We start from the raw sequence: 25,609 nt of genomic DNA, 5'->3' as shown, positions 1-25,609 counted from the left end.
ATTGAAAATTAAAAAAACAACCATCTACCCTGCGGACTTCGAAGGATATTGAGGAAGATATGATTGAGGTAGAGTCGGATGATGGTGACACCGTCCGATTCCTTAGCCGTGATCTCACACCCTCCCAGGTTGAGATGTCCACTCAGTAGTCCGAGAGGATGGACTCTTTAATATTCAACTGTAAATCCCAACAATGAAAGGTTGTCTATGTTTTCGAGTTTTACTTTTTGATTAAAGTTATCGGACTCAGGAGAATCGACACAGAGATTAAACTAGGGAAAATTTGTAGAAATTGTGAGCATTGTAAAAGTTAAAGGATCAATTATGACGGTGAGAAATAGTTGAAGGACTGATTTGTAATTTACTGGAAATTAACAAAAACGGTAAATAACGAAAAGTGGAAAATATTGTTTTTGTGGGGAGCAGACGGACGATTTCATCCTCACACCATGCCTTCCGTACTATCTTCTTTATCAACCACCACTCTCCACCACAACCGCCACCGTTTCTCCTCCGTACCATCGAACTCTCCAATTCAATTTACAAACCATCGATCTCTAACAATCAAATCTTCAATTGAGAACAAACCCAAATCCAAACCCGGCTCCATCGCGAAAAACGGGTCATGGGTCAGCCCAGATTGGCTCACCGCCTTGACTCGCTCCCTTTCCACCACCCAATCCGACGATTCAAACATACCCATTGCAAATGCTAAGCTGGAAGATGTATCGGACCTTCTGGGTGGAGCCCTTTTTCTTCCGTTGTTCAAATGGATGAATGAGTACGGACCTATTTATAGATTAGCAGCTGGGCCAAGGAATTTCGTGATTGTTAGTGATCCATTAATTGCCAAGCATGTTTTGAGGAATTATGGAACTAAGTATGCTAAAGGTCTTGTTGCTGAGGTGTCTGAGTTCTTGTTTGGTTCTGGTTTCGCCATTGCTGAAGGTTCACTTTGGACGGTAAATTTTGCTTTCTGTTTTGTTCGTATAATCGGTGCATATGATATTTATACCAGAAATTGGTGTTGGTTTGTGTGGTAGTTGTAGGTTTTCTTGGTTGGTTGTTGTTCTTGTGATGATAATTTCAGTTGAACATATTTTGCTTTACAATCATATGTTTCATAGGCTAATGCTTTTTGATCTTAGAAAGTTAATTGTTGTAAGAAGACACCTGTAGCCTGTAGGAAACAAACACTAGGGTCATATTCAGCAGAAAACCGCTAAAAAATGAAAAACTAAGGAACACCCACTAACCAAAAATGGTAATAGTTCATCTAAAAATAAAAAACTAGGAAACACCCTGGTAACCCATTCGGTCGGTATTCACATATGCATATAAGTAATTTGCAAGCAATTTTTCCGGTATGTACATGTGTATAAAAACCAAGAAACAACTTCAATTATTTGTATTCACATGTGCATAAGGTCCAGATGAAAAATTACCAATGTGTTCCTCAGTTTTTCATTTTTCTGGGTTTTCCTCTGGACAATTGTCATAACTTAATTTTAATGCGAAAAAGCTTTTATGGGTTGTACATAATTTTTAGTTTTTGATAGATTGTCCCCTTGAAACGGTTACTATTTGTTGAATTCAATTGTTTTTCAGGCATATTGGTCATATATACGAAGGAGTTTTAGTGAACCTATTTGATTCTTTCAAATCAGAACCAAAAAAAGACTTGAACTTTACTATCTCAGTTTAAAGTGCAAACTCTAATTCTTTACAGGCAAGGCGGAGGGCTGTAGTTCCATCACTTCACAAGAAGTACTTATCAGTAATAGTTGATCGAGTATTTTGCAAATGTTCCCAGAGGTTTGTGGACAAGCTCAAATCGTTAGCACTCAATGGCACTTCTGTTAACATGGAGGAGCAGTTTTCTCAATTAACCCTTGATGTTATTGGTCTGGCAGTATTTAACTACAATTTTGATTCCCTCACTACTGATAGTCCTGTGATTGAATCTGTTTACACCGCACTGAAAGAAGCCGAAGCCCGTTCAACCGACCTCTTACCATATTGGAAGGCAAGTTCTTATAGCTACCATGTTTTATGTACTTCGAAAAATGGTTGCCATTGTTTTGACTTTTGAGGTCAAACCAGTTAGCATTTATTCTCGCCTTCCCAAATAAATGCAACATTTCCTTTGGTTTGATATTGTAACATCTCATGTCAGCCATACCGGAAATTATCCGCTTTGTCCACACACCTGGACTCATGGTTTTAAAACACGTCTGATCCAGTCCCTTATAAGGGAACTTTCGTTTCCGTCCCCAACCAATGTGGAATTTTACAATCCACCCCCCTTGGGATCCCACACTAGTCCGGTTCCCGGCTCTGAGACCATCTGTAACATCACAGGTCAACTGTACCTTATGTTGTTACAACAGTCAAAATATAAAATAGCAGTCAAGACTGATATTTGAAATAGCGGTTATCGCGGTCCAAAAATAATGGTTCATATAATATTTCTTAGAATTATATATATATATAATATATATGTATGCATACATAAACATATTATGTGCATTAATTAAAAATATAGTTTCAACATCAAAACATCAACTTAAACAAGTTTCACAAAACAAAATAGGAAAAGTGTTCATAAACAATGATAGAAAACTCGAAAAATGTCGAAGAAGGTTGACTATCGACGATGATAGAAGAAATTGAAAACCTAAGATTCTAAGAATTTCTAAACTGGATGTTGGATGATATTCGTTGACTATTAATGGATTAAAATAAAATAAGGGCCCAAATCAAAATAAAAGCAAAAAAAAGACAAAAATGTATGCATTAGATTCAAAAGTCTGAAAATATGGGTATAGCAAACCGCTATTTACCTCATATATCGGTGCAATAGTGGTAAATTACGGTGCTATTATCAAAACCGCAATTTCCACTGCAATTCTACCACCGTTATTTTGCTTATGACCGATAACTGCTATTGAACCGCAATGAAAAGCATAGACTTTATCAGATATTGTCCGTTTTCTCCACACAGATGGACTCTTACAGATATGGAATCTAGTTAGAACACTGTATTTATTTGGGGATGAAGGGAATACTATTTAACTACAATGTTTTGTGGATCTTTAAACTTTTGGGAATGCAACAAGATAACTAATACTTCCTCCGTCTCACTCAAATTGCTCGCATTTTCTTTTCGGGATGTCTCATACTAATTGCAACATCTCCTTTTGGGGGAAATTTGATGTTAAAATGACCTAGTTTAACACCATGATCACTATTCATAATTTGCAGTTCTGATTTGGGGGCATAAAATTCTACTATTTGGTTTATATTAAAGGCTATTTTAAGCGTTGCCTTTTCTTATTTTCATGTTCTTCTTATTTCTTTCTCAACAAAATTTTAAGCAAGTTTTATCCACGAAGGGCTTCACAGAAACAGCCGCTCTACTATATGAGGTAGAGGACAGGTCTGCTTACGTCCCGTCCCACCTCCAAGTGGGATATATTGGGGTTTATTTGGTTGATTAAATGTTATTTTAAATATTTAGCAAATAGTCGAATATTTTACACCTCTTTGGTTGTCATCTTCTTTTGCTTTAGTTTCGTTGCCGATTTTGACTGCTTGGTTTTGATGCAGATTAAAGCATTATGTAAGATCATTCCAAGACAAATAAAAGCCGAACAAGCAGTTACTGTGATTAGAGAAACTGTGGAAGAGCTTATTTTGAAATGCAAGGAGATTGTTGAAAAAGAAGGGGAAAGAATCAATGAGGAAGATTATGTGAACGACGCAGATCCAAGCATCCTCCGATTCTTGCTTGCTAGCAGGGAGGAGGTCTGCAAACTAATTTATTGTCCCTTGTACATTTAACGGAAAAATTGCATACAAAGACTTCCTAATCCTAAAAAAACTGAGGGACCATGGTGCACCTTGATTGTTTTCGTGTCTGTTATTTGATTTTCTAGTCAAAGCAGTGATCTAAATCGATCTATACAATATTCGCATGTGCATACAAGTAATTGAAGCTATTTCTTGGTTTCTATGCACTTGTGCATGTTATATACATGTGCATACCGGACAAATTGCTTACAAATTATTTTGTATGCACATGTGCATATTGTCTAGATGAACGGTTACTAGGGTGTTCCTCCATTTTTTCATTTTTTTTGTGGTTTTTCCCTGAACCTGACCATATGTGTGTGTATATATATATTGGTCTCTGTTAATGGTTAATCTTCTTTCTCTGTTTTACACTTAGGTTTCGAGTGAACAACTACGTGATGACCTTTTGTCGATGTTGGTTGCTGGACACGAGACCACTGGTTCAGTGTTAACGTGGACTACATATCTTTTAAGTAAGGTATCCCCTCACCAATTCGGCAAACTTGTGATTTGAGCATAGAAACCAGGAAACATTTTCAATTACTTTTATGCACACGTGCATAACGGACAAATGAATGGTTATTAGGGTGTTTCTCGGTTTTCCATTTTTTTTGTGGTTTTCCCCTGAACCCAACCCTATAAATATAAATATATAACACTTTGCGTCGTGCCCAAACCGGGGGTCTTCACAAAAACAACCTCTCCATCCTGGGGAGGTAGGGGATGAGTACATGCTACCCCTCCGAGATCTTACTTTCGGATATTTGGACAGCTATGCTCTTTTATACGAGTGCATTATTGACCTTTAAGATTTTGATACATTTAATTTGGATCGTTATGTTCGATTATGCAGGATCCATCTTCTTTAATGAAGGCGCAAGAAGAAGTTGACAGAGTGTTACAAGGCCGCCGACCGACTTATGAAGACATAAAGAACCTCAAGTTCCTGACACGATGCATAAATGAGTCAATGCGTCTCTACCCGCATCCTCCGGTTGGTAAAACACCATTATTTCCATGCTAAACTAGGCTCACACGAGTGATGACTTGCTAACGATAACTCAAAGCTCCTTAGTTCACATTTGTCCACATTGATTGGAACCTCCTTCACTTCATAAGGGGCTCTTTTGATGAGTAATCTAATGGGTTCCACATATTTTAACATGGTATCAGAGCCAATGTCTACCATTTGGGACATCTTTGCCCGGGACTCGACACTCTCAAACATCTTTGTCTGTTTAGCCTCAGTTGGAGGGGGCGTGCTAGAGTCCCACCTTGGCAAAACTTGGACACTTACTCTTCAATATATGTTGGAACCTCTGTTACTCCTTAAGGGGCTCTTTTGAAGAGTAGTCTAATGGGTTCCACATATTTTAACATAGTATCATAGCCAATATCTATCATCTGGGAAATTTTTTGCTTGGGACTTGACACTCTTGGACATCTTTGTCAGTCTAGCCTCCGATGGAAGGGGCGTGTTAGAGTCCCACATCGGCTTAACTTGGACACTTTCTCTTCAATATATGTTGGAACCTCCATTACTATTAGATCCCACATTGGTTGGGGAAGGAACAAAGGTTGCCTTTATAAGGAACTTGATACCTCCTCTATCAAACGCGTTTTAAAAGCCGTGAGTCCAGGTGTGTGGACAAAGTGGACACTATCCGGTACGGTTGACTAGGGATGTTAGAAATGGTATTAGAGTCAGGAACCAAACCGGTGTTCGGGTCTCCCAAGGGGGTAAATTGTAAGATCCCTCACTGGTTGGGGAGGGGAACAAAGCCTTTACAAGGGGTTTTGATACCTCCTCTATCAGACTCGTTTTTAACCGTGAGTCTGTGGATAAAGCAGACAATATCTGATACGGTTGGCCTGAGATTACACCGTTACTCCTTAAGGGGCTCTTTTGAAGAGTAATCTATTGGGGTTCCACATATTCTAACATGGTATCTGAGCCAATGCCTATCATCCGGGGCATCTTTGCCTGGGACACGACACTCTCATACATCTTTGTCTCGTGTTAGAGTCCCACCTCGGCTAGAATCACTTTTTAATTAAGGTTTACCAAATTATTCCACAATTCTCTGAGACCATCTTCGTTAGGTGTTGATAAGAAGAGCTCAAGTTGCAGACGAGCTTCCTGGAAATTACAAAGTCAATCCTGGTCAAGATATTATGATATCGGTGTATAACATCCATCATTCATCCGAGGTGTGATTATACGATACGTTACAAATAAAGGTTTCTGCTTTTTGTTTTGTTATTCTGATTTCAGACATGGATGTGATTCTGAATTCTACTTTTCCCATTGAAAATTTTAAAGGTCTGGGAAAGGGCTGAAGAATTCATACCCGAAAGATTTGGCTTGGATGGGCCCGTGCCAAATGAAACGAACACCGATTACAAGTAATTTTGTGTCTTTTTCGTAACGTGCTTATTTTTTACAGGTTTCGGGTCAACTTTTTGTATATCGCATTATCTGGTAGGGGAAAGTTCATTTGAGAACCAACTATTCATAATGAATATGGTGATGAAAAATTGAAAATGCATAATATTCATGAATATTTGGATACATTTATTATGAATAATTCATGAATAGTTAGTTCTCACGGTTCTCAAATTATTTACAATTTCTGAATGAACTTTCCCCTCTTGTATCTATTCTGAAGTTTGAAAACGAGGTGTTTGACCTTAAAAATCCAATTCCATCTCTTCCTTCGGTTAGATCATGTCCTATTTCGTTGTAGGTTCATCCCGTTCAGCGGCGGCCCACGTAAATGCGTAGGTGATCAGTTCGCCATGCTGGAAGCGATTGTTGCTCTTGCAATCTTTTTGCAGAACATGGACTTCGAGTTGGTTCCGAATCAAAAGATTAACATGACAACGGGCGCCACGATTCACACAACAAACGTAATTTTCTCACGCCAATCTTTTTATCGTATATTTGGCCAGAAAATTATTCGCCCGCTATACCTCTTGTTCCTATCGTATTTGCCATTGCTTCCATTTTCCGGCCAAAAATGTATATTTTAGCTCAATCTCTTTTTCGAGACATGAAACTAAACGTTTCTGGGTTTTTGCAGGGTTTGTACATGAAAATCAGAGAGCGTCAAATAAATTCCACAACGATGTCTTCAATGTAGTTCGTGTACGCACAGGGATTCATCGTAAATCTATACGTATATCCATTTTTTTTGTATTTTTCGTAATTGAACTTGTAGAGCGCGAGGTAAGGTATCGTTGTATTTTAACGAGTTGGTTAATTTGAATCGAGAAGCATGTTAACCAAATGAGTTAATATCGAATACGATTGATGCGACAGTAGATCGGAGAGCACATGTTGGTCTTTCTTGTTTCGACGGAAGTTAAGATTTGTATTGATAATGAAGGGTGGAAGGTCTTCGATAAGGGGATTGCTATATACACTCTGTTTAAGTCAGAATTAAGTCAAATCAGACATTGAAAATGTAAAACGTTAGTTAAGAACGGAATTCATAGGTAGGGACGATAAATATGAGCAAATTGGTTAACTGAACCGGCCTTTGACCGGTTCTAATTGAACTATGTTCTTTTACAACCGATCCTAGCCACCAAAGAGATATAAACCGAGTGGTCAAGCAACTCGTGACCTCGGTGACGACCTATACATAACCATCATAACCGAAGTTCCCTAAAAGCCATGAAGTCTAAGACATTTTGACCGTGACGGAACCCAAAAACCCGACATCAGTTGGATGTTAAAAATTATGTAGTGATAATTACAACGTTGATTGCTAACAGAGAAGACCAGCTCCTTTCGGTTTTAAACTTTGTTTGACAAAATAAAAATAAAAATAAAAATAAAAATAAAAATAAAAATAAAAACACATTTTAAAAGAAGTCAATACCCCTTCCGTTGGGTGGTTGACTGGTTAGAAAAAAGTAAGAAAAATGGTTGTAATTTTTAATTTTTTAATTTTTAATTTTTAATTTTTTTTGTGATTCAGTTCACACAAATACAGGGCCCCTGTTTCTGTACCTGCAGGAAATCTAGGGTTATTTTTTGAGAGAGCACCAGATCAGGTAAACTCTGAAACCTCAAACCTAGCGAGGATTTCGTTGTTGAAAAGAATCTTGGGTTTTCAATTGGGTTCCTTCATATCGCACATTCTCACAGATAATATAGTTGAATTTTGTTTTTTTTTTGAAACCTAAACTTGACAATCAATCGCCATTGAAATCAAGAATGAAGAGAGAGCTAGCTTTCGCATTGGAGGCTCGATCTCAGTTCGCTTGCTTCTATGGTCGGACACGATCTTCGAAAAGTCCATCACTTCAGTTCAGTAATACTAGAAGGAAGAATAAAGTGCGATCATCCATTGATCTTTCTGAGAATTTGATTGATGAAGTTCATGTGAGTAGACGGAGGAAAAGGGCTAAAACTGGGATTCCGGATGGCGATTCGATAAATGTTGATAAATCAAAGGGGGACGATCAATCAGCCACGGTTAAAGTAGCCAAGGGCGAAGAAGAATCGGCCACCGTGGAAGTAGCCAAGGGCGAAGAAGAATTGGCCACCGTGGAAGTAGCCAAGGGTGAAGAAGAATCGCCCACCGCGGAAGTAGCCAAGGGCGTAGAAAAGGATACAAAATTGGCGCAGGTGTACGTGAAGCGTAAAAACAGAAAAAAACAAGTGAATGACAGTACTCTTAAGAGATTTACGCGATCAGCAGTGAAGGAGAAGGAGGAGAATGTGGAAGAATTGGGGACTCCAACCAGGAAGAAGATGGAATTGAAAATGTCTAAGAAGATTGGGTTGGGTAGAATGCCGACTAATATGAGGGAGCTTCTTGAGACTGGTATGCTAGAGGGTTTCCGTGTTTTCTACGATTTCGATAACGAGGTAGGCTGCTTAATAATAGATCATAATTTGTTTCAAGTTGTTTCATTTATTTCTTTTGGATGTTATGTTTAGCATTTGGTAATTAGGAAGACCGTTTGTGTTTTGAATCTGATTTGAGCCAAATAAGGTACAAAGGAAAGAATATTCGATGAGATTTGACAATTATTTGCTTAGGGAAGGAATTCATATTAGCACGGACTGATCATTAAAGGTGCCATCCCTCTTGTGTAAGTGTCCTTAGGGCTTTCTTTTCATTATCATTACTAGCATGCAGCCTGAGTTTCATCATGGAATGGCAATGGTGTGTGTAGGCTATTGGTACCAAGAGTCTAAGACAAATATAAAAAAGCTGATAATTGAGTGAATTTAAGGTTTCTATTGATTCTTTGTGACCAAGATGATTGGTATAATAGATTCAGATGCTGGTTCTCAATGTACATAGACTATAGAGCAACTTTTTGGCATCTTCATGAGTTTTTATGGAAATTATTTCATGCATGTGCTATGTTAGTGTTGTTTTTCATTAACGTAATAGTTATTAAATTATGCAAGGGAACGGAATCCATGTTTAAGTTGAAACATCGTTTCAGAACAAACTATCAACGAGTAGGTCATAAATCTCATGGCAACCCAGATTCTAATTCTAGACAACTTGTCTCTATATTAGTTGAGCGTTTGTTTAAGCAATTTAGAATGGCATCCCAGACCTTGTTCAGATTTTATTTTGTCAATTTAGTCCCCATTAACTCAAGCAATCCATATATATTAAAATGAGTTACCAGATTTGGTTGGTGGTACTTTTGTGGCAATGAATCCCAATCTTTTCTATTCTGTTGAACCATGCATAAATAAATGTGGTTTTCATTGTCTTCATTACAGGGAAGAAATCTACAAGGGCTAATCAGAGGTGCTGGCATACTGTGTTCTTGCAATTTGTGTGAGGGTACCAAAGTGAGTTATGATAATCCTAACATGACGTGATCTCATATGACATGTATTCTCTTTAACGTCTTTAAGCACACATTTGAGTTTTATTTGCTTGTCTAATGGCAGGTTATTTCACCCTCTCAATTTGAAATGCATGCACGCAAATCTTACAGACATGCGATAAAGCATATCTGCCTTGAAAATGGGAAAAGCCTCCTTGAGGTGATCGAAGTATGTAAAGCATCGGCGTTGGAAACACTAGAAGTAGCATTTCAGGCTGTAATTAGTTCATTTCCTGAGAAGGGACCTTCCATGTGTACAAGATGCAAAGGTGAGCAATGATCTAACAGATATAGCTTGTTATACAACTTTGGCTATTATCTTTTCTGAACCATGGCATTCTTTTTTAGGCTCCATTGAACCATCCTCTACTGGGAATTTGTTAATTTGTGATTCTTGCGTGGTGCAAGCTGGAGAAAAGATTGCAATTTGTGGGGAAGTAAGGTGCGTATTATTTGACATGTGTATCTATCGAACATGTTGCTTATACATATGTGTACTTCTAGTATTCATTGATCTATCTCAATAACTGTAATGCTCAATCTTCCATGTCAACATTCTAATATTGTTGGTATCGATGCATCTTGAGATATTCAAGAAAACATTTGGGTGGGGATATTAGCTGAGTTTACCCTAGTTGCAATCTTCAAATGTTCTACAGCGTATTAGAGAATATCAGTATTGTATGTTGTATTGCAATCCTAAAACAAAAGAACTAACATGGTAAGAAAAGATTATGGCAACCTCATCTGAGCTGCTGCCATGAGAAGTTGCACCAGAACCACCAGTGGAAACCAATTTAGTAAGAGATTTAGGGTAAATCACCTTAAAAGTTTTGTCTAATATGGTACATCATGATTTTGTTTGTTCTTGTTATTTTTTCGTTTGCTTCATGTTCTTAACAAAGTTGTATGATTTAGAAATTGTGATTGAATTAATAGTTGAACTTATTTTTTTTCCATATTGGCCAGATACTGCTTAAAAGATCCTATCATCTTAATGGTTGCATCTCTCATGCACTCCCAAGGCTACTTGCTCTTTCTATTGTTACTATTATCTTTTGTGCTCTCTTTATTATTACTATTTTTCACTTTCATTGTAAATAAAAATTGGAAACCCCTATCTTATCCATTTACACAATTGAAACAACGCTCCTCTTCTGTCCATGCCCATAGAATAAAGACTGTATCAAGGAGGTACCCAAATTACTGGGTGTCTGTATGAACTGAAATAATAAATGGTAAGATCGATCTTCTTCCAAATACTTATTTTGTATACTTTGTGAATGTTAAGAGGGTTGGTAGATTGCCCTCATAAAGTAATGTAAGTCACTTCTACAACATGGAGTTTAAATTAATGCTCATCTTTGAGGGAGGATCAACTCTACATGTAGCCTCAGCAGCTATATCTTCATTTATATTGTAGCTCTAGGCCAATCAGGAAAAGATTATGTCTTTGTCATTGATCATGAGATCTAGGATTTTTATCATTAATGTATTTGGACGAGTGTAATTAATTTTACTTGCTTTTTAGTTCTAACGGGAAATTTATTGTCCAACTCCTTTACTCTTAGGACATCAAGTCCAGTTCGGAAGGCCTTTGCAAGTACCCTTATTCCAATTTCGTCAAATAAGAAGAGTCGACGAGGGAGAAAAAGAAAGTGAGTATCTATTTTGGCTAATACTTTTCCATCCCTTTTTTCGTTTTGCTGAAGATAACATTTTTAACTCTGCTCAGCTGTTTGGATATCTCTCTTATATTATTCTTCTTGTTTGTATATTACAAGTAAATAGTGATACTCATCTTACTTGTACTTTTATTTTCAACTAACCATTATATTTGCTAAATGCATGTCAGGGTGAACGATTCTAACCCGTTTACTTCTCATTTCAATGCAAAATAACCATAGGAAAATGCTGATAGCAATCGTTCCAACATACTTCAATTCGATTTAGTTTATTGTTTATCTTGTATCTTTAATCTGGTTCTGCATTTTAGCAAGTATACTGGTGTTTGTTTTGCCACAAAACTACACTTACGATGGTTAGAAGACTAATTCACTTTATTTTACATTGGGGGATTGACATCTCCTAGAAGTCATACCAAGTCTGATCTGTTGCATGAGAAGAGTGAACGGAAGATGGCAATGAAGTGGGTTATCCTGTCGATTCATATAATGTTGAATGATATTCTTTTTCGAGTTTTGAGCTTGAGGTAGGTAATGTCCCTCCCGTATATGACAGATTTATCACATGACGTTGCAGGTCATCAAAGGCAGATCTGAAGTCATCGAAAAGTGCTGCAAGTTGTAAATTGTTACGTAATAAGATAAAAGTGAAGATATTAAAAAGGTTGGTACAAGTGTACAACGTCCTTGGTTTTGGCACTTAATCCAAATTCTTTTTTTCTTTGGTCTCAACTCTCCAATAGTAAAGATCTGGCAAACTTAGTTCTTGCTTTAGAAGTACTAATATAATTTGGGTGATTCAGGTCATCAAGGTCCGCTTCTCTACCAAGGTCCATTGAAAGTGCTACTAAATGTACCTCCTCTCAACAGAAGAATCGAACAAAGCTAACAATGAAGTTGGTCTCTAACTGTAATGGAATTCCTTCCCATAGCTTGCATGAAAATAACCTTTTTTTGGGTCTTCTGATGTTATCCAGGAATCAGGGGATGCATTGGTCAGTTTTTGAGGATGGAGGATTACCTGATGGAACTGAACTAACTTATGTTAGTCATGGAAAGGTGGCGCGTTTATAACATATATACCGTCATATAATTCTCTTGAAAGGATTTATAACATATATACCGTCATATAATTCTCTTGAAAGGAATCTAACATTCTCTTATTGACAGAAACTTCTAGATGGTTATAAGTTGGGCCGTGGAATATATTGTTTCTGCTGCAACACTGAGGTAATTCCCATTCTGAGCCTAAGACTGTTTGAATATAGAGGGTGCAATAATTTTATACATCCATGCTAGGTCAGTGCCTCGCAGTTTGAAGCTCATGCTGGTTGGGCCTCACGCAAAAAACCGTGAGTTGTCTCTAAAATGCATGCAGATGTTTTCTTCTAGTTTCTCTGTACAAGTGTTGCTTTTACTGACTTTCATGTTCCAAATCTTGGCAGCTATGAAAACATTTACATCTCAAACGGAGTGTCTCTCCATGAATATGCAGTCTCCTTAAAGAAAAACCGCAGATGTCCTGTGAAGTTTAATGATGATCTGTGTAGAATTTGTGGGGATGGTGGAAATCTCTTGCTTTGTGATGGATGCCCTAGGTCGTTTCATCAAGGTCAAATTTAAAACTGAGTGTTAATATTTTTAATGTGCTAGTCATTTGGTTTGAGTGCTTTAAATAGTTCTTCGTTGATGAAGCCACCATCGAATATTTACAATCAGAAACACTGTTCCTCCATCTTCTCGCTATCTGTCTCTTGTCCAATTTCTCCTTAATTGCTTTCTGCAATCCTCTCCACTCATGTAATTCACTCTGCAACAGAGATATGGCTATATTTGATTGTTTGATTCATATTCCCTATCAAGAGACAATGCCAATATATGATTGGTGTGTCTTTTTCTCATCATAATATTGTTCAGAGTGAATTGAATATCATTCTGTAGTCTTTGAGTTCTGGGCATTTTGGTAATTAGGGTCGAAGTAGCATAAATCAATAGGTATTGCCATTGTTAACATGTTTATTTCATTTATTTATGTTAGTAATTGCAATAGACTTAAAAAATGTGATCAGGAAGGTATTAATTATACATGAGTTCTGGACAATAAATACCGACCATATCTTTATACTGGATCTGATTGACATCCTGTTAGCGATTCTAAATGGATGTTTTTAGAAGTTCACCTGTTACCTGTGAACTCCCAGCTTGTCATTCAATTGGAGGCTGGAACTTAGTTAAGAAACAAATGACCCTGCCATTAAAACTTTCCACTTGCTTACCTCCATTTTGCCTGGTTGTCCAACTGACTCGTGTGAACTTGCTAAGAGTCTTGATTCTGTTCGTGCTGTGTACTTTCTTACAAATCATCTTCTGCTCAGTTGACACATGTATCTTCTCTTCATGAGGTTTCCATAGGCAATGCATATTCATTTTTTACACGCTTTAGAGAAGTATAGAACTAAGGGAATGCCCCAATCAAAATACGATATCCTGAAAAGGTACTTGTGAGAAACCAGAAAATATAAAAGAGATAGGAAGGAGATGGAAGGAAAGAGTGTTCACGGTAGATGTGGATGGAGGGTATAACTTTCTATCGAGTAGAGATTGTACATTTGTATAGTAACATGTTCGTAAGAGATATCTGAGAAGCCAGGTTAATATTTACCAAAGAATGTCCTGCATTGGTGATGAAATGTCCACAAATTGGCTGCTGAATGCAATGGTAATGGTCTAATATGCTTTCTGTTGGTGCACACAGAATGTGCATCTGAACTGAGCATCCCTCGTGGAAAATGGTATTGCAAATATTGCCAACACTCACTGAAGTTTGTGGGAGAAAGTGTCAACGCTGTAGCAGCTGGAAGGGTTACAGGGATTGATCCTATAGAGCAGATAACAAAGCGTTGCATTCGTATAGTGAAGAACCCAGAAAACAATGATCTTGTTGCATGTGTTTTGTGCAGGTAATGCTGTTTGCAGAATATTATGACATATCTTCAACTGATACAATCCTGTCTGAGAAACTTTGTTGTGTGCAGATGCCATGATTTCAGCAAACATGTCTTTAATGATCGAACAGTTATAGTTTGTGATCAGGTAACTGAACTTTTTCTGCAGTCACTTCTCTAATGGAGTTGCTAAATAGAAATTGGCTTCTGGACTCTGTATCCATCACTTTCAGTTAACCTAATCATTATGCATTGTTCATGACCTTCTCAGTGTGAAAAGGAATATCATATTGGCTGTCTGAAGGAACATAATATGGCTGATTTGAAGGTGTATATATGCAACTACTTTTCTTCATCTACTTTTCCTAGTGTTTTCTTCTTACCAGTGGAAACGATCAGTTCTGCATAGATCGGACTTTGTCATGTGACATAGTATTATTATTCACATCTTATAGGCATTGCCAAAGGGGAAGTGGTTCTGCTGCATGGGTTGTGAGAGAATTCATTCCATTTTGAAGAATTTGCTAACTCGTGAACCAGAGATGCTCCCTGATGCTCTATTGGCTTTAGCAAGGGAGAAGCAAAAGGATAACGGGATAGACGGCATTGCTAAATCTGAAATGAGGTTTATGCTTCTCAGTGGCAAGAATGCTTCTCGTGAGACCAGATCGTTGCTGGCACAAACTGTCGATATCTTTCATGTGAGTACTGCTTTGATTCTAGAGTGTTATGCATGTTAGTGCTTACAATTTCTCATCCAGGGTGTTGTCTAGATCAGAGACTGCGCGCCATGGTATTAGAGCATAAATGGGAGCTCTCACACAATACATATCAAGAATAAGAATAGCATTTCTTTTAGTAATATGGTGTTCACCTAGAGAGACAATACTGTTATTGATTTTTGATGCACTTTTGTTGCCTCTAAGCGATGTATGATTGTGGTAGGGTAGTACTCCCTCCGTCCCAAAATAAATGTCTACAATGAAAATGACACAATTTTAAGAGTATGTGATTATTACATTTTTTAAATAACTAAATGACACTTTTACCCTTAATAATAGAGAGAGAAACTCTCGATATGATAATTAAGGGTAAAATGGGAAAGTGAAAACTTACTTTTGAAAGTGGTTATTTTTGGGACAAACTAAAATAGAAAGGTGGACACTTAGTTTGGGAAGGAGGAAGTAGTATGCAGCAACTTATTTTTGGAATGGTGACCCTTAGAAATTAAGAGAGTAACAGATAGGAGCATATGAAAATTGGATAAATCAAGGAGGATGAAAACTAAGGGGACCCCTTATATTGAAGTCAGAAGATGGTTCTAAGTGGAACATGTTGGGGTGATATCTTGAGTTATTAATATATGGGGTTTCTTCCTGTGAATTATTGTCTTCTCGATAGCTTACTAGATTAAGCAGAGAAAAAGCATATTTTCAGTTGTAGTGAGTTGCTAACAGATTTCCCTGGTTTTTGTAATTCTTGTAGAAGAATAACTACAGAGGCTAATAGGGTCGTTAAGCTTCTTTACTTTGCTAGTGAGAACACTATTATTATGATCAAGTAATAATTTTCCTGAAACCTGGAGCATTAACAAACATTACTCTCTAAAAGAGAATAAGCCCCCATCGGGTCTGGTTGGATGCATTCGTGAAGCCATAGTGACTCCTAGGTCATCTTCAACGAATTAATTTTTCTTGTCTTTCAATCTAGCCACATTGAACATGTATGGGGGCAGACACATGAAAGAATTGTCTGTCTCGCTTTGAATACATGGACTAGCACAATGAGCTGCCGATAACCATTTTTTCTCTCTTTTTTCATGCTAATAGGAATGCTTTGACCCTATTATTGATGCAACAACTGGACGTGACTTTATTCCGTCAATGGTGTATGGGTAAGCATAAACAGAATGTATATTAAATAGTTACTTCTCTTTGTTATTTATTACCTAAAACATCTCCCCCATGATTCTTCTCAACAGAAGGAAAATTTGGAGCCAAGATTTTGCAGGAATGCTTTGTGCAATATTGATAATGGAGTAAGGACATTCTGTTTTATTTTGTATATGTTTTGTGTTTGTTTTGCATATACAGTTTTTTCTTCTGGCAAAATAGCAGTTCTAAATTTATTACATGCACAATAGGTACGCATTATGATATGACTTTCACATTATAGCAGGCAGGGCTCCTCTTCAATGATTTGAAGTCTTGATCTTCCTTTTGATTATGCTCTAGATTATCTCACCTCCTAATCTAGAGAATAATCTAAGGGAAGACTTAAGACCTTCAAGTAGCGGTATTGGCCCTTCTAGCGCTCATCGCCTTGGGGTGGATTAAGCAGCTTGTTAAGTGGACGCATAAGCGGTTTATTTAGATAGTTATTATAGGATTATGTACACATATGAGAATAACGTTTGATACTACATTATTTTGGTACATTTGCTTATGTGACTAATTTAATTTTACAATAGAGGATTGGAAAGATTACCTACTAGTTGGGAGAAGTCAATTAATGAACACAATTTGAGAAAAATCCAACGATCCCCACCCAGTTTTTTTGGAATGCTTATTCAACAATTAGTTGCTAGAATAAGGGAGATGGTTATGCCTAGGTGTTTGTTTAAGTGGTTGTATTTAGGAGTGATGACGTTAATGGTTTCTTATTCTGATTGTGCAGCTCAAATGTAGTAACAGCTGGAACCCTTCGAGTTTTTGGACAGGACATAGCGGAGCTCCCAATTGTTGCTACAAGTAAATGTAACCAGGGGAAGGTGAGGAATATATTCCCTTGAAAAAACTTTCCGAGCTCAGACCATTGTAGTTGCACTTTGCATGCCCCTATATATGTGAGCGCTTTTAGCATCTCTTACTTCTCAGAGCTTCTGAATCCACTCTCTCCTCCAATGCTAGAGTTAACTTCTGCCTAATTTGATTTGTTTCTAATATCCTGCAACCCCATGGGAGATAAAAGATTTTCTTCGACATTTATCCTGAAAGAATAAGTAATAAATTTTGCCCAGATGTACAATTATAGCATTTGACTCGAGCACATAATTTAACATGTTTAGGTATTTGTCATACACCTAAAAGTAGCTTCAACGATGACAAACTAAAGAAATCTTGTGGATCAAAATCAACATATTGTAATGAGGCCATTGGACAAATATGTAAATGTAATTATAAGCCTTCCAAAAATGGTCAGTTTTGCAATTTTTCATGAGAGGGAGGGGGTAGGTTTTTTATCCTTTGAGTTACTAAAGTCATGAAGCAATCTGTATGTGAATGTTGTTCCATTAAATACTTGCTTCAAGTAGTTTATCTTGGTGATCTCTATCTTTAGTGATTTTATTGGCTTTACTGTACATTGGCAGGGCTACTTTCAACTATTATTTACTTGCATCGAGAGATTACTTTCGTCTTTGAAAATAAAGAAGATTGTGCTTCCAGCTGCAGAGGAAGCTAAATCCATATGGACCAAAAAATTTGGTTTTCAAACGATAGCACCAGAACAGGTAAATGTCCTCTATGAGCGTTAAGTAGAGATAGGTGCTTGAGTGAACTAGCATGGGTTTGATTCTTTGCAACTCTGATTAAGAGGTTTATTTTAAAATATAGAAATATATTTATCTTTAGATTATATTAACATATGAAAGTTAATTTTGTGGGTGAGTTATCATTTAAACAGTCTCACTCTTTGGGCAGAGGAAAGACCGTGTATATTGGGTTGGTTTGGTTTATATGACAGTTAATTATTGCGAAACATGGAAATTTCAGTGTCCAAAACTCTTGCCTTTTCCCCTGATCGTGTTAAATTGGGGAGCTTGAGGGAAAAGTTTCAATGAGAACCACGAATGTTTTGAGAACTGTGAAAACCAGTATATGCACATATATATAGATATATATATATATATACATATATACATACACACATGTATATATATGTGTGTGTGTGTGTGTTTTCATTTGGACGGATGCACATGTGCATACAAGTAATTGAAGTTGTTCCTTTGTTGTTATGAACAAATTACTTGTATGCACATGTGCATATCTTCTAAATGAACGATTATCAGGGTGTTCCTCAACTTTTTTTTACGGTTTCCACTGAACTTGACTCTATATATATGCATTGATGCATATAGACCATCAAATATGTATATTTACTATACAGGCACTATATATGCATTGGCCCATTAACTCACTGAAATTCATACAGTGTATATGCATATTTCTGGTTCTCACATTTCTCAAAGTATTTATGGTTCTCATTTCAGTCTTCCCCTGGAGCTTGCTGCTTTCTTCTGTTTGGTTCATTAAAACCCTAACTTGAATCACATTTGTATGTTATTTGTTTGGGTTTCAGCTTGGCGACATGCGGCAAACATGCTCGGCTATGATGACATTTAAAGGAACATCCATGCTACAAAAAGAAGTTCCTGAAGCTGAGAATGGTGTTACAGATGCAGGTGATGGCATTTTCAACCTTTTTGTGGAATAGTTGGGTAATGAATCCCCATTTTTTTTTGCTTTTTTGGCGGAGAAGCTTAAGCTTGTTTATGGGGCTTAGGTAATTATAGTTGATGGTAGACTATATATATAGAGAGAGCAATCTTTGGAAGTTTTCTTTTTATGTTTTTAGTTGTTTTAAACAATGAATATTGGCCACCGGTTATGATGGATGAAATGATTAGTTTTAGCAATGTCTTTCTGGTGTTCTGACTGGTTTCATATGTGTTTATTCTTTCATTTGCTTTTCTGGTTCTCATCTCATTATGTATAAACTTCACCAGAGAATGAAATGAAAAGGACCTGTGTTCTTACCCGTTCTAACCGGGTGATGTGAGCGCCACTCTCTGGGCGTCTGGGTCAATTTATGCTAGGGATGCACACGATCTGGGTTTTTTTGGGGCTGAGTCAGGTTTTGGGTGTTATAATTTACCCTGTTTGGGTCTTTGAGAAAATACTTGGCCTGATTGGGTTTATTGGCCTGGTCTGGATGGCTTTTTCATGTGGTCAATGAGCAAGTCTTAGGGGTGTTTGGTTGATTTTTCATTAAGTCATTTATGGAAAAAGATGTATGTGTACATCAGTCTGTTTGTATAGATTGGGATTTGGGGAAGTTTTTGTTTTGGGATGATTTTTTTTCATAGATGGAATGGGTATATATAATTTTTAATTGGAGGGGCTAGTTTGAAATTCTTTAGGCTTTTTGCATCAAGGTCCCTCTAGGACTTGCTGAATTAGTCAATTTCTATATCATTAAATCACTACTAAAGAGTTACACATAATTGACCACATAAGCTACGAGTCCCATTAAGCTCTTTAACAAACAAACACTTTATTGTAAGCAAGTGATCGTCCTTTGTATGTCTTAGTTCTTTTTTTCATTTTTTTTTCTTTTTTGGCTTTTCCAAATGTAAAACCATCTGAACCATTGATCCTTCATGCAGTTATTGTTAAACTTAACCCAATGGTTATTGGGAAAATTCAAGTTGTATAAACCTTCTTGAAAGATTTTCAATTAATGTCATGTTTAATGAATTGCTAATGAAAGTTGAGATCATGTAACAACAAATGAGTTCTAGTGAGAAATGAGAACGATGAAAATCTTGAGTTTTGGAATTGTTTTCTTTTATCCGATAGCTCACAAAAAATACCAACCTTCATATGACGGTTCACACAAAACGTGGACCTTCAGTCACATTCTTCTGCTTTTACATATTTCCAACCACATCTGTCTACTTTCACATGCATACATACATTCATTCATATATGCATGAATTTGTTGAAGTTTCAGTCATGGAGTTATAGGTAATAAAATATGCACGAGGTACATTGAAGTATATGAATACGGGTAGACAAAAGCAGTGGCGGATTCAGAAAATTAATGGGGTGGGGGCACGTTGGATGTGACTTGGGGTAGAGAAGCATATAGCCATATGGGATTGGAAAAAACCCATGCAAGATGAAGGTACAAATAAAAAATTTAAACCAGTTAATAAAGGTTTTTGATTTTTGACTAATGCCTTTCCTCTTGTATTTAGAGCTTGGATACAAAAGATAAGACAGATAACGATAAAAGATAAGGTAGATAAAAGATAAAAGAATGTCTAATTCCAAAAAAGAAGAAATTATTTTAAATAAAATATTCTAAAAATAAATAAATTTAGGAAAAAATTAGTGTTAAAACTCCACCCACCTTTCAACTTTCATCATGGTTTCATGAACTTGGCGTGTGGGTCAATCTTCCTCCGTTTATTAATCGCCTCCATGCCATTATGCAATCATCCCCCCTTTCACTTCCCTTAACTCCCAAGATTGCATCCTTCAAATTAACAAATCAATTATATATATATATATATATATATATATATCTACGAAGGGTTGGATTCACGTGGAACCAACTTGTTTTCACGAGACCACAAAATAGTATCGAAACTTCACATCGATCCATTGTGAAGGTATGAAAACAACGAACCCTCACATCAAAAATACTGTGAATGTAACCTTCACAGTGTTTTACTATAAAGGTTTAGTGCATCTTACGTGATCACGCACGTCTTAGGAAAACAGTCTTGTCTCACATGATCCTAAGTCTATATTGGAAGATTTAGATAAGAAGGATAAATATAAAAGATAAGAACGAAAGATTCATACGTGAATGTCATTGAATTTTTTTTTCATTTATAGATACGTATGTAAATCCATATGAAGTATCTATAACGTTGGTTGACATGCGCGTCTTTTTTTTAATTATTCACATATGAACCTTCTCTTACCTTCCTTTCTCACGATATTTAGCCTTGTTACTTGAATCGACCCGTATAATATATACGACTCATAAACAAAAAGACATTTCATACAAAAAGTTGTGCCTAAAAATCGATATTTTCTAAATCAGTAGGAATCGGGAAATCAAAAGATCAGATACTGCCAGGTCAAAGACCCTCTACTGTATTTAGACAAGTTCTTAGAGTGTTGGAAAAGATGATTATTCCCATTAAGCATGGGTGTATAAATAACAAGTCATTCCACAACAATTCTTAACACAAAATACCTCTAAATGTTCCTTTGAGAACCAAAGGCATGACCACCAACAAAACCATCTGCTTTTGGCTATCTGTTATTACCATTGCTCTCCTTTCAATCATACTCTCTTTCTACACCACCAATTCAGCCATACCTGCCTTTCAACTCACTTTCCTCAAAAGGGTTGTTGACCAAACTGGAATTTATGACTTCTTCTCTTTCACAGCCCAAATTTCTGGCCTAACAAGGCATGGCCACCACCACCACCATCACCACCCCCACCATCATCACCACCATAGGCGGCGTAAGGTCAGTTGCGATTCCACCAAGTGGAACTCTTGGCTCATATCAGAATACGGAGTTCTGCTTGTTTTGACTGTTGATCAAAAGGGCTGCGGGAACTTTAGCAGTTTGCAGAGCGCAGTTGATGCAGTTCCTGAATCTAGCCTTAAGGCCACTCTTATCATACTTGATTCTGGCACATATAGGTAATTCTTCTTCTTTAGTTCAATATAACAAAATTGGGTTTATAGGACACCAACAATGAAATATCTGAGTGTCATAATAGATTACTTTATAGGACATAAGTTTATAGGGCGAAACACTTGATGTGTTCTGCGGTGTTATAATAAGTTTAAATGACGTTTTTAGGTGTCTTCAAAGGCTTTTCAGGACACTTTTGAAACAAAGTATCCTATTAGCCCTTTTATACGATATTATTTGAAAAAAAAAGTCTTATAAAACAAGGATCCTATAAAAAGATGTGTTCATAGGACACCAAAAATGTTTAAATGTCCTAATAAACTAATTTATAAGACTTAACTTTATAAGACCGAACACTTATGTGTCATATCTAAAGATGTTGAAATAAATTTATATGACGTTTTTAGACGTCTTAAAAAGTTTTTTTTTATAGCACACTATTGAGAAAAGGTGTATTATAAAACAAATGTCCTGTAAAAAACTGTGTACAAGACACTTCATAAAAGTGTCCTAAAAAGTTTGTTAAGAAGCCAAAACCTTCATATAAACTTATTACAACGCTTTTAGATAGGACATACAAATGTTTGGTCGACCTATAAACTTGAGTCCTATAAAGTAGTATATATGTTAAGCCCCTTAAACATTTTTGGCGTCCTATAAACTCGATTTCGTTGCAGTAGGTGTACTCGACGCATGATAAGTTAACTAGGAAAGTGAACTGTTAGTGTGATGTGCCATCGCCCAAAGTGGCAGTCTGGCCGGTGACCATAACTTTGAGCTTAAACGAGACTAGGAATCTAATTTTCTATCCATGTAAAACGGGTTGTTACAGGGAGAAAGTGTCGGTGAACCAGGAAAAGACGAATTTGATAATTCAAGGTCAGGGTTATCTCAACACAGAGATCACTTGGAATGACACTGCAAATTCAACTGGAGGCACTGTGTACAGCTCCACAGTCTCCATTTTTGCTCCAAATTTCATTGCTTACAATATCAGCTTCAAGGTATTAATTCAAGTAAATCATAAATAAGCACTATAACTCATTTATAGCATGTCAAAATGTCCTAATAGACTGTTTTATAGGGACTTCAATTTTTAGGGTTCTTCGTTAAAAAGAAGTTTTTAAGATCAGTTATTTATCCTATGTAAAAGTGTTACAATAAGTTGATAGCATGTTTTTGGAAGTCCTAACAAGGGACAATTTTAAATAAAGTCTTTATATATATATATATATATATATATATATACACACTTAAATGATGCGTGCTATAAAAATTGATATGGTTGGTTTATATTGGCAAAGAACACAGCTCCTCCTCCAAGCCAAGGTGCAGTTGGAGCACAGGCAGTGGCACTGAGGATTGCAGGTGATCAAGCAGCCTTTTATGGGTGTGGTTTTTATGGAGCTCAAGATACTCTTCATGATGATCGAGGAAGACATTTTTTCAAGGAATGTTTCATTCAAGGATCCATAGATTTCATATTTGGAAACGCTAGATCACTCTATCAGGTAATCATACGCATACAAACACACACACACACACACTCATATATATATATATATGTATATGTATGTATGTATGTATGTATGTATGTATGTATACAGATGAAGGTTATTGAGTTAAAAAGAAGGAATTCATAACGTTATGCTCCTAATTGAGAACTCATTTAATTAAAGTCATCCAACCAAAGGATCCGGTCTAAACCACCACCATTTTCTTTCAGGATTCTACGCTGAACTCGATAGCGAGTGATGTCCCTACTGGTGGCGGGATCAGTGGAGCAATAACAGCACAGGGACGGAGCTCGGTGAACGAGAAATCGGGATTTTCGTTTCTGTATTGTAGTATTGGAGGAAGTGGTAGGGTGTGGCTTGGAAGGGCTTGGGGTGCATATGCAACTGTGGTCTTCATAAAAACTTATATGTCTGAAGTTGTTTCTGCTGATGGCTGGAATGACTGGAGAGACCCTTCTAGAGATCAGTTATGGGCATTTTAGTCTTTTCACTCTTACCCAAATCGAGCTATTTACATCAATGACCTTCTTCATAAGCTCGTTCCGCAAAATGACCATTTAACGTATTTCTAATTTAGAAGCGTCCTAAAAAAATACTTTATAGGACTTAAGTTTATACGACCAAACTAAAAAAAGGTCTTATCTAAAAGTGTTACAATAGGTTTATAAGACGCTTTTAAAATAAGGTGTCACATTAACTATTTTATACAACACTATTTGAAAAACGTCATATGAAAAGATGGGTTTATAGAACATTTTTCAAAAATGCTCTATAAAATAGCCAATAGGACATTTTATTCTAAAAACTTGTTAAAACGCCTAAAAACGTCCTATAAGCCTATTGTAACGCTTTTAGATATGACGCTTTATAGTTTGGTCCTATAAAGCTAAGCTCTATAAAATATTCTATTAGGACGTTAAGACAATCTAGATGTCATGTAAAACCGATTTTGTTGTAGTGGATGGAGATAAAAAATTATTTTATACTTGTGACTGAAAACTCATTTAAAATTCATTTGGGGAATACGGATTATTAACATTTCGTGTACTCTAACGGTCAAATGTATTTCAGGACGGTTTTCTTTGGAGAATACGGATGCTCGGGTCCGGGGGCAAACAACACGTTTAGGGTTTCATACGCGAAACAACTAAATTTAGACGAAGCTACTCCTTACATGGATATCTCTTTCATTGATGGACAGGAATGGCTTTCTCGCAACATCAACGACATTTAGAAACACAAATTCGGATTTATGGCGTTACTCGCCTTACCTTATAGGACAGCTGGTTGTGCCAAGTCAAAGTTGATCAACATAACGTACGACTTGACGATCAAAACGGGTCGTGGTCGGTTTTAGAAGACGATCAACTTTCAGTAATAAGCGATCGAGTAGTATATAGATGAGAAGAATCGATAGGAACATCGATAATAAGTAGTTTTCTTGCCATGGCAGTGTTCAATGTTCATATCCATGACTGTTTTTCGTTTGACGAAACAAAATGATTGGCGTTGAAGGTGACCGATTATTAATACCGAATGAAAAATGATTCTGATAAGCTTTATTTCAAACGTCTTAATACGGTTTACAGTACATCATTGATTTCTAAGCGTCATCATAGACTGCTTTACAAGACTTAATTTATATAAAAAATAAAATAAAATGTACTATCTAAAGACAACGTAATTAATTTATAGGAAGCTTTTGGACGTCTTAGTAAGTTTTTGAGGACACTTTTAGTATAAAGTGTCGCCTTTTTTACAGGATACTTGTTTTTATAAGACATTTTTTCAATATTTTCTTATAAAATATCTAATACGATGTTTTTTTCTTCATAAAAATGTCCTAGAAACTTGTTATGACACCCACATACGTCATATAAACTTATTACAACATATTAAGATATGACGTTTTATTTTTTGGTTCTCTAAATAAAGTTTTATAATTAAAGTGGTCTATTAGAACACTTAAATTTTTTGACTGGTAAAAAATGTTATGCAAAAAATAGAGGTGGTCGTAGTTTCATAACTTTTATAAATATGAGGCAAATGAGTTCATATATGAACCTATGTGATTCACGTGTAATTCACATATGAACTATTTTTAACTGATTCATATATGAACTAATTAACTAATTCACATATGTATCCGTGTGATTCACATATGAACTAATTAACTGATTCATATATGAACATGTGAGTTCATATATAAAACAGTTAAATAGTTCACA

At 36.4% G+C, this 25,609-nt stretch overlaps 3 protein-coding genes across 5 annotated transcripts; all 3 read left to right on the top strand.

The window, feature by feature from the left end:
• The first annotated feature begins 423 nt into the window (after window positions 1–423).
• Window positions 424–7,177, top strand: LOC112519301 (carotene epsilon-monooxygenase, chloroplastic). 2 transcript variants are annotated; one of them, XR_003069908.1, is made up of 9 exons: window positions 424–962; window positions 1,730–2,026; window positions 3,610–3,807; window positions 4,232–4,333; window positions 4,709–4,853; window positions 5,959–6,066; window positions 6,179–6,261; window positions 6,603–6,765; window positions 6,939–7,177. XR_003069908.1 is itself a non-coding variant. In XM_025127352.1 (9 exons), exons 1-9 carry the CDS (start codon window positions 450–452, stop codon window positions 6,996–6,998), a joined length of 1,665 nt encoding a protein of 554 aa, XP_024983120.1. In that variant the 5' UTR covers window positions 424–449; the 3' UTR covers window positions 6,999–7,177. The 2 variants fall into 2 exon arrangements, 1 of the variants encoding a protein (XP_024983120.1); XM_025127352.1 differs by having other exon boundaries at window positions 4,709–4,849.
• A 702-nt stretch (window positions 7,178–7,879) lies between these two features.
• Window positions 7,880–19,050, top strand: LOC112519789 (increased DNA methylation 1-like). Of its 2 annotated transcripts, XM_025128049.1 has the most exons (21): window positions 7,880–7,917; window positions 8,080–8,737; window positions 9,617–9,688; window positions 9,791–9,995; window positions 10,075–10,168; window positions 11,298–11,384; window positions 11,989–12,075; window positions 12,215–12,307; window positions 12,389–12,470; window positions 12,582–12,641; window positions 12,711–12,763; window positions 12,857–13,023; window positions 14,167–14,371; window positions 14,447–14,504; window positions 14,628–14,684; window positions 14,812–15,057; window positions 16,186–16,250; window positions 16,338–16,394; window positions 17,033–17,126; window positions 17,727–17,867; window positions 18,716–19,050. In XM_025128049.1, exons 2-21 carry the CDS (start codon window positions 8,081–8,083, stop codon window positions 18,848–18,850), a joined length of 2,715 nt encoding a protein of 904 aa, XP_024983817.1. In that variant the 5' UTR covers window positions 7,880–7,917; window position 8,080; the 3' UTR covers window positions 18,851–19,050. The 2 variants fall into 2 exon arrangements, with proteins under 2 accessions (XP_024983817.1, XP_024983816.1); XM_025128048.1 differs by having other exon boundaries at window positions 7,914–8,737.
• A 2,354-nt stretch (window positions 19,051–21,404) lies between these two features.
• Window positions 21,405–24,872, top strand: LOC112519691 (probable pectinesterase 15). The gene is made up of 5 exons (XM_025127914.1): window positions 21,405–21,869; window positions 22,697–22,868; window positions 23,169–23,375; window positions 23,591–23,847; window positions 24,453–24,872. Exons 1-5 carry the CDS (start codon window positions 21,439–21,441, stop codon window positions 24,613–24,615), a joined length of 1,230 nt encoding a protein of 409 aa, XP_024983682.1. The 5' UTR covers window positions 21,405–21,438; the 3' UTR covers window positions 24,616–24,872.
• Window positions 24,873–25,609: the final 737 nt, after the last annotated feature.

The sequence above is a fragment of the Cynara cardunculus genome, assembly GCF_001531365.2.
Source record: "Cynara cardunculus var. scolymus isolate 2C chromosome LG 10, CcrdV1, whole genome shotgun sequence".
NCBI lineage: Eukaryota > Viridiplantae > Streptophyta > Magnoliopsida > Asterales > Asteraceae > Cynara > Cynara cardunculus.
This window is presented reverse-complemented; position numbering and strand designations above follow the sequence as displayed.